Source organism: Lipotes vexillifer, unplaced genomic scaffold (assembly GCF_000442215.2).
Source record: "Lipotes vexillifer unplaced genomic scaffold, Lipotes_vexillifer_v1.1 scaffold1375, whole genome shotgun sequence".
Lineage (NCBI taxonomy): Eukaryota > Metazoa > Chordata > Mammalia > Artiodactyla > Lipotidae > Lipotes > Lipotes vexillifer.
The window spans coordinates 612,126-627,720 of NW_006773119.1; the positions used below are offsets into that span (position 1 = coordinate 612,126).

The 15,595-nt window shown below is 36.0% G+C and overlaps 1 protein-coding gene across 1 annotated transcript in view; it reads left to right on the plus strand.

Annotated features, from left to right (window-relative positions):
• The window catches only part of LOC103073264 (putative selection and upkeep of intraepithelial T-cells protein 1 homolog), a gene marked incomplete at its 5' end in the record, with an annotated part of 28,632 nt that extends 15,257 nt beyond the window's left edge, over positions 1-13,375 (plus strand). The window contains 1 exon segment of the mRNA XM_082931507.1: positions 13,218-13,375. Within this exon segment, the coding sequence (XP_082787633.1) occupies positions 13,218-13,375 (158 nt within the window).
• Positions 13,376-15,595: the final 2,220 nt, after the last annotated feature.

The following is a 15,595-nucleotide window of genomic DNA, read 5'->3' on the forward strand; positions in this document are numbered from 1 at the left end:
AAAAAAAAAAAAAAAAAAAAGTCAGGTTTACCTGCTGACCCAATGGGATTAAAAGAAGAGTTAGAATCAAGGAGAAATTTCACTGTCATTCACAGTGGAGGGAACCAGAGTTGTTAAAAACGAATCCTGTTTTCATCCACTTGGTTCCCTAAGGCCATTTCTCAGCACTGCTCCTCTGTATCCCGTGGAGACCAACGAAAGAGTTGCGTTAGCCGCTCAAAGATTTTGCCAAGTATCTTTTTGTTTTTTCCAGATTTCTACTTAAAAAAAATTAAGACAATACATTAATTGATTTGAAAGAGAGAGTATACAATGTAGTCAACTGAAAAGACCCAGTTCACTCTACTTATCACCATTTACACTCTTTTAATATGCCTCACATTGCTAATATTATAGAGTTTATAGCAGCAACCTCATGACAGGCCAAAATTGAAAATGGTCAAACTTGACCATAAATTGAAATGCTCTAAATTAGCTATGAGATTTTTAAATTTAAAAAAATCAACCACTTCCCACAATCAAGTCAATTTTGTTTTACAAAGAAAAAATAATTTCCCCAAATTCATTTTCTACAATTTTTCTTAATGTTTTCTCTGGTTCTACCAAGTTTGTGTTAGGGTTTTTGTATGAATCTCATTGTTTTTTCAATAACTGCTTTCTCTGCATCCTTTCATTGAATGAGTTTAGCTCTTCTCCTGTGTTGATAAGTTGATTATTCCATTTTGATGCCTCTTATGTTTCACAATTTTTCAAGTTCCAGAAGGGTAAGGGGATGCATAAGAATGTTTAGAAAAATTTTAAAAGCAAATCCACAAATCCACTGCAGTTTCTGATGTGTCTTATGATGTAAGCATCACTATTTTTGTGCAATAGCCTTTTCCAAGCAAACAAACACAACATATAGTGATTTACTGTTATCTGAGTTATGAGGGTACAGGAAGAAAGTGGGGGAGGGAGAAGAGAGAGAGAAAGAAAGAGAGAGAGTGAATATATATTATTGATTATATTTTCACCGGGGTATTCATTTACTTCAGTTGCAGAGAGATACAGTGCAAATTAAATCAGACTCCTTTCTAGAATGCCTTTATTCCTTGTACACTTTCTCCCAGCAGAGGTTTCCCTCTCATTGATTAAGGCAGGGAATTCAAGTTAATGACTTCTACATAAAAGTTTATTCTCATGGCTTTTCCAAAGATGTTTTTGGCATCTCAGAGGAAATCAATTTGTTCTCAAACATGTTTTTATTTCAGCTACTTGCCTTTAGTAAAATTTGAATTTACGATACCTCAAGTACATTTTATCTCCTTGACAGGTTTCCTGCAAAATTAAGGGATTAAACAAGCATCAAATGTTTCATCTGGGACAGTGAATAAAGAGACTACAGAGGAACAATATGCTAAGATTTCCAAATAAAGTAACTGTGGCTTTACAATTTTATATAAAGCCAAATAATTGTCAGGTGGAAGGCAAGTAAAATATATTTGTACACTGAAGTTTGCATTTCGCTTGTAGCTCTTGTGCAAACTATGTTAACTTAAAAAAAAAAGGATAGAAAGTAATCAGAAGACAGACAGAAAGTAATCAGAAGACAGCAAATTAGGGGAATGACTGGAATAAAAACAAATAATCTACAGGGCAAAATGGAAGTAACTCTGAAAATAGAAATAAATCTATACCCATCAGTAATTAAATGTCATATCTATCCATAATTAAACATGTCCATTGAAAGAAAACTATTTTCAGATCTATGATGTTTACAAGAGACTTAAGTAATGCTCAATGACAGAAAAGTTGAAAATACAGGGATGCAAAGACCAAAACTATGCAACTTTTACCAAAATATATGTTGAAAGATATATTAATATTCTGTAAAAAATAATTAAAAAGAAATAAGCAGGAATAAAATGGTCATCCACAAAATAAAGAGATGAACCAAAACTTTCTAAAACTTAGTGCATAGTACATAAACACTAATAATGCACTCTTAACCTTCCTACACTGTTGGTGGGAATGTAAACTGGTGCAACCACTATGGAGAACAGTATGGAGGCTCCTTTAAAAACTAAAAATTGAGTTACCATATGATCCAGCAATCCCACTCCTGGGCAAATATCCAGAAAAGACAAAAACTCTAGTTTGGAAAGATACATTCACCCCAATGTTCATAGCACCACTATCTACAATAGCTAAGACATGGAAACAACCTAAGTGTCCATCAAGAGATGAATGGTTAAAGAAGTTATGGTATATATATCTGCATAAGACTCATCATGTACAAGGGAACCACACCATTCATGGTTGACTTATCAAAATAGTGGAGGATGTAAGGTAATGAGAGGACATATTCAAAGTGCTGTTAAAATTTCAAAGAATTTGCATATGCTCCTTTAATTCTCCCTGTTTTTATATCGAGAGAGTCAGCCCATTTATTCTCTTTTTTAAAACTTTATCCAGGTATAATGATGTACATTATATCGCACACATTTAAAGTGTACAATATGACGAATTTTGACATATCCACACACCCTTTAAACTATATAATTAATATCCATTAATTCCAAAATTTTCTTCGTATTTCTTAATAATCCATTCTTCACTCTCTCCCCACCACTATCCTCAGGCAAACACTGATATGTTTTCTGTCAACAGATATTAGTATGTATCTTTTTTTAAAAATACATTTATTTATTTATTTTTGGCTGCGTTGCCTCTTCATTGCTGTGCACAGTCTTTCTCTAGGTTGCGGTGAGCGAGGACTACTCTGTTGCAGTGTGCGGGCTTCTCATTGTGGTGGCTTCTCTTGTTGCAGAGCATGGGCTCTAGGTGTGCAGGCTTCAGTAGTTGTGGCACATGGGCTCAGTAGTTGTGGCTCGCAGGCTCTAGAGTGCAGGCTCAGTAGCTGTGGCGCATGGGTTTAGTTGCTCTGCGGCATGTGGGATCTTCCCGGATCAGGGCTCGAACCCGTGTTCCCTGCCTTGTCAGGCGGATTCTTAACCATTGCGCCACCAGGGAAGTCCCTAGTATGTATCTTTTAGAATTTCATTTAAATGGAGTCATAAAGGGCATATTCATTTTTATCACACTTCTTTTATCCAGATTAATTATTTTCAGATTTGTCCTGGTTGTTAAATGTACAGCTGAATAGTGTTCTATTGTATGGACATGCAACTCTTTGTTTAATCATTCAACTGTTGATGGACTTTTGGATTGTTTCCAGTTTTTTTGCTCTGACAAATAGAGCTGCTATGAACATGTGCATGTAAGTTTTTGCATGATTGTATATGTCTTCATTTTCTTTGGTTAAATATTTAGTAGTAGAATGGCTAGGTCATATTATATGTCTAAGCTTCACTGTTTACAGAACTGCCAATTATTTTAAAAGTGGTTATACCATTTGAAAGTCGCACCAGCAGTGAATGAGAGTTTCAATTGCTCCACATTCTAGTCAACACTAAGGCCAGTCTTTGCATTATTAGCCATTCTAATGTGTGCATAATGGTACCTCACTGTGGTTTTAATTTGTCTTTCCTTAAAAACTATGATATTAAACATTTTTCATGTTCTTAACCTTCATTTCATATTAGTTCTAAAGGTAACTACTACATCTAATAGCAGTAACTTTTGGCAGTAACTTTTATTTTCCAAAGTCATTTCTTCTGTTTATAAATCTTTGGTTTTTATTTACTTTCCTGAATATCTTAAATCTGTTACACTACTGTCTTCTAGCCTGAAGTATTACTATTGAAATATCTGATCATAATCTGATTTTATTTTCCTTTCATGTTACTTGTTGTTTGGCTAGGTGACCAGAGGGATATTTTTCTTTTACTTTAAATGTCCAGGAATTTTAATAGAACATGTCTTGCTATTGATTGCTTTGAGTCTGAATTCTTCTGCATGTGATGTGCTCAGTTAATATGTAGCATCAAATCTGGGTGTTTTTTTTTTTTTCTCGAAGGTTTTCTTGAATTATAGTTTTTAGTATTTGTTTTGTTCTTTTGATTTGGCTTTGCATTCCAATGTCTGCTATTATACATATTTTGAATCTTCTTTGCCTGTATTCACTTATTTTTCACATTTTCTCCAATCCTTTGTATATCTTTATTCATGAATATACATTGGCACTTAGTTTTTGTTGGTAATGTTTCCCAGTGGATTTTGGTTTAGCTATCCATTGGGTTGGCCCAGAAGTTTCTCTGTTTATTATTATGTGGGGAAAGAGGAAGATTTGTGTTCTAGGTCACATTTTCTATCTTTCCAGAATTTCCTTTGTGTGTGAATTTTTACATATAATTTTCTTTATACCCATAATTATTTAAAATATTTTTGAATTTCTAAAAGACTTTAAATTGTTTTAAATATTTTTTTAAATTGACATCCAACTAAATTTCAGTGTCATCAGAGAATGTGGCCTGTATGGTACTTATTATTAAAGTTTTGGGGCTTCTGTAATTATAATATGTGATTACTGTTTGTTAATGTTTTATTTATGGTTGGAAAGAATGAAATTTTTATCGTTAGATATTGAAACTCTGTACTTCTTTCATCTTATTTTGTGTATTATCCAACTATATCAGATTTCTTTTGATTATTACTTAGGGATTATTTTTTCCCTAGCCTTTTATAATTAAACCTTCTGTAGTCTTAAGTTTTAATTACATTTAATTTAAATAGCATACTGCTGGATTTTTTAAACTCATTTTTTAAGTTTTACTAGAGTTCCTAGTCCATTTAAACTTATTGTGATTATGAAGATAGTTAGTTAAATTTACTTCCACTATCTTATTTTGTGTTTACTATTTGCCTCATCTTTTCTATGCTTTGTTATTTATTTTCCTTAATGTTCTGTTTGGGATAGATTGGATTTTTCTCAGTATATATTTTTCTTCTCTTTGTTCAAATATTTTAATTCTACTTGTGCAATATTAGAGACCCCATTAGAGATTTGGGAATTTAAAATTAAGTTTAAAAGGTATACAATTTATCAGTCTATTAATTATTTTTCTCAATAACAAAAAGTTTCCTGAGCATTTTAACTTTGTCCATATTCTAGCAATTTTTATGCTTTTTTCCTCTACTACATTAGTTTCCATCTGTCAGGTTTAACCAATGAGAAGAGATATTAGTGGCTTATAATATATTTCTTAAATTGGATCTCACAGATATATTTTTATCTTTACATAAATATCATCAATCTAAATAGTCATTTGAAAATATTTCAGGATTATAATGCTTAATACAAGTGAATTTTCAATTTCCCCTTTTACTCTGAGTTTGCATGTATTGTGCCTCCTGTCATTTTCCTTCATTATTTGACCCATTCATCAAGATACTTGGCAGGTATGTTTTATAAATGGCAGCTATATCAAGTAAAGCTGAAAATTCAAATAGCCTTTAATTCTGAAATTCCACATATTGGTATACATCTCATTGAAGCTCCTATACAAGGAGACACATTGAATAATTTTCTTAGCAGCATTGCATTTAGTACCAAAAATTGGAAATAGGAGAATGACACATAAAGTGTTACATGCCAATGCAAAAGGATGCTGAGAAAAGTGCCTTAAAGTGAAATTTTAAATAGACATATGCACACGTTATAAAATATACACACACACTTATAAATTCACAGTAAAGATGAACCTTAATTCCTGCTTAATGCTGATAAGGGTGTTGAAGCCATAAAATTGTCACTGAAAGCAACCCCAAATAGCATGAGAACCTGGATACCTAGAACTCAACCAAGACTACTGAAGCAGAAGATCTTGGAAATGTAACCCAGATCAATGTTTTTCCTATCTGAACTTATCTGAGACAGGGAATCATATATCAATGACAAACAAATCTCAGAGGACTTTAAAATTAGGCAGAGAAAGAATACCTCAGAGCACCCACACTATCTGCCATGCACATTTATCAGTCCAAACTAATACAGTAATAAAATTAGCATGGCTATACTAATCATGAGTATAAATATGCTTTATAGCACACTTTTCATCCAATAAGCATTTGGTGGGAATTGGAAATATGGAAGAAAGAGAAAGGAAATGTAAAAATTAGGAAGCCAGGATTTTCTAATAGGAACATGTTGAAAAAGCAGTATTAACCCTCGTCTCTAAGTTCTTGTTTACTTTTAGTTCTATATGGAGTTATTTAGAAATTAGGATCAGTAAGGAAGAAGAGCAAGACCCAGAGATGTGGCAGAGCTTAGAGTTTCAAGTGATTTTGAGTAGAGCCAGCATATGGCTGTAATTAGACATCACTCCCTGCATACAGATGTACTGAAAGATATGGGAAAATCACAGCTGTGGCTTAAGGATTTCTGAGGATGCTAAGAAAACAAAGTAATTGGAGCCCCATAATAACACATAGACAAAGGACTTCAAACATCAAGTTACCTAGCATAGGGAAGAAATTCCGTTAATTTCTTTTATCTTTTAATTAGGCTGTCAATTATTTGCTTGAATACTTCCAAGTATGGTGAACTCACGATTATCTTGAGACAGACTTCTTCCTGGCTGGAGAATTCTGAATGTTAGAATTTTCTTTCTAGGATGTGTTAAAATCTACATCCATGTAAAGGGGTAAGGAGAGTAAACTTTAAGGCAAATTCCAGTAAATAATCATTTTGGAGAAGAAAATCAGACAAAAATTCCTAAGCAGAGAACTCTAAAAGACAATTCTCTACATCCTTCAATTACGGTTCATTGGTAGTTTTGGAGCTCATAAATTACATATCTATCAGAGGAAATCTGACATCAATCAGGGAAATGCATCAGAGGGCTATTAGCATGAAAGTCCACAGTTAAAAATTAAATAAACAGATAACAGGTCTTTTGTGCATTGAATTAAAAGAATGATTTTGTAAAATAAGCGTAGGAGGCATAAAGTTTCCAAATGAAGCCAGAGTACTTACTCTGATAAGTGACACAAGGGAAAATTTTCGTATATAAATTTATTTCAGGGTTGGCTTTCATAAGTTGTAACAAAGGCCAAGGGCAGAAACAAGTTCCAACTATAATCTAGAAGAAACTTGGAAGAAGTTTACATTCAGAGGGAGATCCACATGGTAGGTATCAGGGAGACAGTCTTCCTAAAAAGCTAGAAGTCTTGAAGAAAAATTACTGACTTACAGAAATACAGTAATTGACTGAGCTTTTTATACCAGGATAAAAGCATATAACGTTGTTTAATTTGATTCAAGAACCAGGAGATTTTGTTGTCTGTAAATTTCTCCTTAAACTAAAGTAGAATTACTTCTCTAAGGCCACTATGGAATCATCTTTATTTAACCTACATTGTTTTTTTGTTTTGTTTTTGCGGTACGCGGGCCTCTCACTGTTGTGGCCTCTCCCGCTGCGGAGCACAGGCTCCGGACGCGCAGGCTCGGCGGCCATGGCTCACAGGCCCAGCCACTCCACGGCATATGGGATCTTCCTGGACCGGGGCATGAACCCGTGTCCCCTGCATCGGCAGGCAGACTCTCAACCACCGTGCCACCAGGGAAGCCCTAACCTACATTTTTAAAGGATAGTGTCATCTGGGACAAAATCCTGGTTGGAACTTAATTCCTTCCAATGTGTCAAATAGATAATTCCATTATTTTCTGCCTTTTGTATTATCTGTTGAAAAGTCAGCTATCTGTCCTATTGTTGCTTCTTTGAAGACAATATGCCTTTTATTCTCAGACTGCTTTAAACGGATTTGTTTCAATTTGATTTCCATAGTCTGACTATGATATGTTTGATATGGTTTATCCTGCTTGAGGTTCACATACCTCCATGAATACATGGGTTTAAAAATAGCATTCCAGTCATTATTTCTTCAAATACATCTTCTGCTTTTGGGTGTCTAGTAACATATCTGTTAGATCCTTTCACTGTTTCTCTTATATCCCTATGCATTTTTCTTTATTTTATATTCTTTTTCCTCTCTGTTCTTCAGTTTGGATATTTACAATTAAATAGTCTCCCAATTCCCTAATCCCGTGTTCTTTCTGCTGAATATGCTGCTAAACTCTTTTTAGTGATTTTTTTTATTTCAGAAGTTATATTTTCTCCTCCTGGGAATCCCCAATATTTTCCTACCATAGATTCCACTTCTATCTCTTTCTCTGCATGCTTGAACAAATCAATTAAAGTTATTTTAAACTTATCAGCTAATTTCACTATCTTAGTCAACTTCAGTCTGTTAGGTCTGTTTCTATTGTCCGTTTTTTCCCTTAGTTTAAATTCAGAGGTTTCTGTCCTTTCTCATATGTAAAAGTAAAAAATTGATCTAAGGACATTGTGATCGTGTCCTTAAATGTGTGTCAACTTGACTACACTTTCCAGAATGCCCTTTCATTTATGTTTCCAGTTAGGGTAGGCCAGAAGGAAAATTCCTGGGAGACGGAGGGTGGAAAGGAAGCAGCAGCCATTTTTGTAGTTTGTATATGTTGCTGGTGATCTGCTGATTCCTTTCACTGGCATGATGTAGAAGCTAGACCTGCAATTGCTCTACTTTCCCATGAATCCTCCTTCAACATCTCTGAGTCCTAAGCCAAATGTGTGTGTGTCAATTGTGATGAAGGGCTCTGGCTTCTGCAACATACTCTCTTCAACAAGGTCAAAAGCAATAAGAATACATATGGTTTCAGTTCATCCTAGTGAGGGTCTAGTTCATGCATGTGGGTTCCATCCTGCTTGTACCTTTGCTATTGAAGTCCATTCTATTCCCTCTTCCAGTACTAATAGGGGAATTCAGGCTGTTATTTTCAAGGTTACCACTGAGCTGGAAAGCAGGGGATAAGAACAGGTTAAGTTAGAATACCAGTTAGAATGCCATAAAGCTCACTGTTCTTACTGAAATTCAGCTATTTTTTTCTGATTAAGTGTTCCCCTGGTTGCAAGCTTGTGGTTAGTTTCCAGATTTCTGAAAAAAGTTGATTTCTGATGCATTTTTTCCTAGTTTACTTACTGTTTTATAAAGGGAAAGTGTCAATCAGCTCAGGCTGCCATAATAAAATACCATAAACTGGGTGGGTGGCTTAAACAACAGGCATTTATTTTCTCACAGTCCTGGAGGCTGGAAGTCCCACATCAGGGTGCCTGCATGGTTAGTTTCTGGTGAGGCTTCTCTTTCTGGCTTGTAGGTGGCCACCATCTTGTTATGTGCTCACATGACCCCTTCTTTTTGTGCAAGCAAGGGGGGAGAGAGAGAGTGCATGAGTTCTCATGTCTCTTCTTATACAGACACTAATCCTACTGGATCATGGTGCTATCTTTATCACCTCATTTAACCTTAATTATTTCTGTAAAGGCCCTATCTCCAAATAAGTTACATTAGGGGTTAGGGTGTCAACATATGAATTTTGGGCAAGGGCATGGACCACAAACATTCAGTCTGTACCAGGGAAGGATTTCTGAAGTTTCTTACTTTACCATTTTCACTGATTTACTCAAGCATTTTACAAATACGTGTTTTATTCATCTTTTTCAGTAGTTCTCAAAGAAGAGTTCAGGAACTACTTGTTCTGTCATGGCTTGAGGCAGAACTATCTACTCCTTCCTGTTATATTTTTATATATGACCTGTCCCTTTTTTTCATAACAAATCTTAACAATGGTGTGTGTCTGTTTTACTAGGGGAAAAATCAGTTCTTTTTGTTGGGAATCTGAACATTTTTTATTTGATTTCTGTTTTTATATTAATTGATTCTACATTTTACTTTCTGAAATTCATTTTCTAGTTTCTTGGTTTGTATCTAGCTTCTTGACTTGGTAAGGGTATACTCCCAAATGAAAATGACCCCTTTCTGGTGTATATAGAGTCAGAGATCTTCACCTCAGACTCCACTAGAAGTGTAGTATCAGTCAAGCCACAGGATACTCAGATCTTCTTCCAAAGTTTTTACCAATGGTATCCAATATAAACAACATCTCAAAAATACAGGGACTTTTAACTCTTTGACATTGGGCTCATTTTAAAATTCTTAGCCCATCTTATTCCATCTCCTACAGGCATACCTACCTACCTTCTTAAATGAGTTAATGCCAGGAATAAGGAACATTCTTTCTAGCTACTTAATAATAATAACACTTGATATTTCCAATACTCTCCTTTTGAAAGTTAATATATGTAATGTTAAATAGACATTTTACTTTTGATTAATTCTTGAGTTAGGAACTCATTTGAAATGTAATAACTCTAATGGCATCAACTGTATTAACATTATCATATTTCTCATTGGAATAATTGATGCATTGTATTATGCTAATAAGTTTCCTAATAGTGAAGATCCTTCTGATCCTTTACTTGGATGAGCTAGAAGTTCATTTTAATCCAAATCAGATAAGAAGAAGTAAAGCTGTCACTGTTTGCAGATGACATGATAGTATACATAGAGAATCCTAAATATGCTACCAGAAAACTACTAGAGCTAATCAATGAATTTGGTAAAGTAGCAGGATACAAAATTAATGCACAGAAATCTCTGGCATACCTATACACTAATGATAAAAAATCTGAAAGAGAAATTAAGGAAACACTCCCATTTACCATTGCAACAAAAAGAATAAAATATCTAGGAATAAACCTACCTAAGGAGACAAAAGACCTGTATGCAGAAAATTATAAGACACTGATGAAAGAAATTAAAGATGATACAAACAGATGGAGAGATATACCATGTTCTTGGATTGGAAGAATCAACATTGTGAAAATGACTCTACTACCCAAAGCAATCTATAGATTCAATGCAATCCCTATCAAACTACCACTGGCATTTTTCACAGAACTAGAACAAAAAATTTCACAATTTGTATGGAAACACAAAAGACCCCGAATAGCCAAAGCAATCTTGAGAAAGAAAAACGGAGCTGGAGGAATCAGGCTCCCTGACTTCAGACTATACTACAAAGCTACAGTAATCAAGACAGTATGGTACTGGCACAAAAACAGAAATATAGATCAATGGAACAGGATAGAAAGCCCAGAGATAAACCCATGCACATATGGTCACCTTATCTTTGATAAAGGAGGCAAGAATATACAATGGAGAAAAGACAGCCTCTTCAATAAGTGGTGCTGGGAAAACTGGACAGCTACATGTAAAAGAAAGAAATTAGAACACTCCCTAACACCATACACAAAAATAAACTCAAAATGGATTAAAGACCTAAATGTAAGGCCAGACACTATCAAACTCTTAGAGGAAAACATAGGCAGAACACTCTATGACATAAATCACAGCAAGATCCTTTTTGACCCACCTCCTAGAGAAATGGAAATAAAAGCAAAAATAAACAAATGGGACCTAATGAAACTTAAAAGCTTTTGCATAGCAAAGGAAACCATAAACAAGATGAAAAGACAACCTCAGAATGGGAGAAAATATTTGTAAATGAAGCAATTGACAAAGGATTAATTTCCAAAATTTACAAGCAGCTCATGCAGCTCAATATCAAAAAAACAAAAAACCCAATCCAAAAAAAATCGATGTTTCTCCAAAGAAGATATACAGATTGCCAACAAACACATGAAAGAATGCTCAACATCACTCATCATTAGAGTAATGCAAATCAAAACTACAATAGGATATCATCTCACACCGGTCAGAATGGCCATCATCAAAAAATCTACAAACAATAAATGCTGGAGAGGGTGTGGAGAAAAGGGAACCCACTTGCACTGTTGGTGGGAATGTAAATTGATACAGCACTATGGAGAGCAGTATGGAGTTTCCTTAAAAAACTAACAATAGAACTACCATACGACCAGCAATCCCACTACTGGGCATATACCCTGAGAAATCCTAATTCAAAAAGAGTCATGTACCACAATGTTCATTGCAGCTCTATTTCCAATAGCCAGTTCATGGAAGCAACCTAAGTGCCCATCAACAGATGAATGGATAAAGAAGATGTGGCACATATATACAATGGAATATTACTCAGCCATAAAAAGAAACGAAATTGAGTTATTTGTAGTGAGGTGGATGGACCTCAAATCTGTCATACAGAGTGAAGTAAGTCAGAAAGTGAAAAATAAATACTGCATGCTAACACATATATATGGAATCTAAAAAAAAAAAGAAATGGTTCTGAAGAACCTAGAGGCAGGATGGGAATAAAGATGCAGACCTACTAGAGAATGGCCTTGAGGACACGGGGACGGGGAAGGGTAAGCTGGGACAAAGTGAGAGAGTGGCATGGACATATATACACTACCAAATATAAAATCGATAGCTAGTGGGAAGCAGCCACATAGAACAGGGAGGTCATCTTGATGCTTTGTGACCACCTAGAGGGGTGGGATAGGGAGGGTGGGAGGGAGTGTGATGCAAGAGGGAGGGGATATGGGGATATATGTATATGTATAGCTGATTCACTTTGTTATAAAGCAGAAACTAACACACCATTGTAAAGCAATTATACTCCAATAAAGATGTTAAAAAATAAATAATAAAATAAAGTGGTGATGACCTGAAAAATAAAAAAGTAGAATATGTGTAAAATAATTCTGCATCATCCAAACAATGGACAACTTTGCAACCATAGAAGGAATAGGAAAAATAATCATACACTGATATGAAGTTTCTTCCTGTTTACACAATTATGTTAAAAAAAAAGCAAGTTGCAAAGCAAAGTATATACCATTTTAGCATTTAAAAAGAAGATATGGATATATAAATATTTATATATTGATGCATATAATACTTTTATATCTGTATATATGTACAGGTGTATCTTTTAAAATATTTATTTATTTATTTGGCTGCACCAAGTCTTAGTTGTGGCATGCGAGCTCCCTTAGTTGCAGCATGTGAACTCTTAGTTGCAGCGTGTTGTATCTAGTTGCCTGACCAGGGTTCGAACTTGGGGCCCCTGCATTGGGAGCATGGAGTCTTAGCCACTGGACCACAAGGGAGGTCCCTACATGTGTATGTTTATGTATATTATGCACATATATAAATATCAGGAAGTGGTCCAGGGTAGCATTACCAAGGAAATATGGAGATGACTCTTTTCTGTCCTTACCTGCTACCCTCAGATCCATGATGTCCTCTTCATAGGTGTCACCGTCTTTAAAGAAAGAGTGGTACTGCCCCCCATCAAGAACACTGATTGTGGATCCTGAGCGTCACTTTGCGCTCTCCCAGGGTGTCCTTCAGAAGCACTGTGCGATTCATATAGCTGTAGTGCTTTTTCCAGAGAGTTCTTCCCCATCCTTGTACAGGTAAACCAGATGGGAAGAGTGCTCGTGAAACCACACTGTGGCAGGGACAGCTAGCAGCTGAGATCAGCACTTTCGCCCACCAGGACCACCTGGTGGCTCCTGGAGCTGCTCACAGTGAAGTGCTCTGTGGAAGAAGTCCGAGACCAGATTTATTCTGAAGGTCACAGGAGAATGCTTCACCTATAGGTCCTCTGCTCTGGACACACTGGCCTTCTTCCTGATTCTTGATGCCAAGTCCTTTCTGACTTCAGAACTTTGCTCTCAGAGATATCTTCGCTCTGACAGCAGTGCTCTTCTCTCAGACCCTCCCATCGCTGCCTCCTTCTTACCTCTCAGGTCCCAGCTTAAATGTCAACTCCTTAGAGAAAAACTTTATCACCATCCACTTAACATTTCCCCTAATCGTATCTTCAGTAGCATGTATCATTACCTGATATTTTTAACTCCTGTCTTTATTTTCTCTCATAACCAGCTAATATGTAAGCCACACAAAAACAGAGTCTCTATCTTTTTTTAAAATTCTCTTTATTATCCCCAGTGCATAAAGCATTGCCTGAACGTGGTAGGCACTCCGTAAATATTTAATAAAGGAATGTGATAGTCCTCAATATTGAGAGGTGGGAGGTGGACCGCTATTGCTGAACAACAGCCTTTACTTATCAGATACACCAGCTGCTTTTTTCAGTATCAGTTTTTGGCGAGTTAAAAATGGCCACAAATATTTTGATGCTCCATCCATGAAGAGAAAGTGCCTATGTCCCCTCCTCTTAAAACTGTGTTCTGATATTGCTTTGCTCAATAGAATATGGCAGAAGACAACCTGCAATAGTTTCTGGGTCTGTCTTAAGAAAAGAGCTGGTCTCATTTGTCTTTTTGTTGCTGTTGTTGTTTTTGTACCATTCTTTCTGGAAGCCGTCAGCAGCCATATACAAAGTCTGACAACCCTGAGACCATCATGACAGAAATGCCATGGGTTAACATGTCAGTTGACAATCCCAGGGGATCCCAACCTTCCAGCCTACTCCACCAAAGGGCTAGACATGTGAATGAAGCCACCCTGAGCCCTTTGGAACACTCCACCCACTAGCTGAATATACCAAGAGACCTCAGTCTATGTCACATGGAACAGAAGAGTCATGCAGCTGAGCACTGGCCAGAATTCCTGCCCAACAAGATGTGAGATATAATAAAATGGTTGCTTTAAATCACTAATTTGGGGGATAATTTTCTATGAAGCTATAGGTAGCTATAACAAGCTCCTCCCATAATCTTAGTTTTTCCTCTTTTTGATTATGCCAGATTCATTCCTGTCTCTGTCAAGAGTGTTTATCCTTTTCACTGTAAGGTATCCAAATTATCAGACTTAAGGCCTATTGCTCTAAGAGAAATTTGTGGACAGCTCCAGCTCACTCCAACATCTCCTTTATCTGAGGTCCTACTAAACTTATAATTCATATCATCACATAAATGATCGTGGTTTGTTCTTAAATATAAGGGATCTATTCATTATGACTTGCCAGTGAGAATTTGAGTCTCCCGAGAGTAGATGTTAGCCAGTTATCTGTCTCTTCTCCTTGGCAAAACATTGCAGCATGGAGCTGGGGCTCAGAAAGACACAGAAACTGAAATGACATTTTATAATCATAGGTTGTTTTAACACTCATTTCTATCCTCAGAACTAGAACAGAAAGGGTAGAATCTGAGGAACAGCAGTGAAAAAGCCTCCTCATTTTCTTCACTGTCATTTACCTTCACTATTTTTCTTTATAGATGTGACACACTATGAAAAAGAAGTAGGTATCCCTACCTGAGGTGATTACTATCATCTGTAAGAGGAGAATGACCACTGAGTATCCAGATACGTAAGAAAATGCCGGCTCCATCACACCTGGAAAATGAAATAGCAATTGTGGGATCAGGCAGCAAGAATCATGGTAACTCAGAAAAAAAAAAAAAAGACAGAGAATTTTGAAATCCTGTCTTCTGAGAGAATTCCCTTTGATGTGCAACTAAATGATTTAGTCAAACCACAGGTGTCGGAGCCACTGAGATTATGTCTTTTCCTCTTTCCTTCCTGTGCCTTTACTGTGGCTCATAGTCTTCATTAGATTACTACTGTGAAGGGCATCTGTGGTAGACAAGAGCATAAAAGGTGTACAGAACCCAGATATGCATATGCCACACTCACTTGGCCTCATCTGCATCTTAGCTTAAGCCACTTGCTCAGTTCAGAGACCTGGCTACTGCCTCTGAGGTTACCTCATTTCTTTTTTTTTTTTTTACATCTTTATTGGAGTATAATTGCTTTTATTGGAGTATAATTGCTTTACAATTGCTTTGTGTTAGTTTTTGCTTTGCAACAAAGTGAATCAGTTATA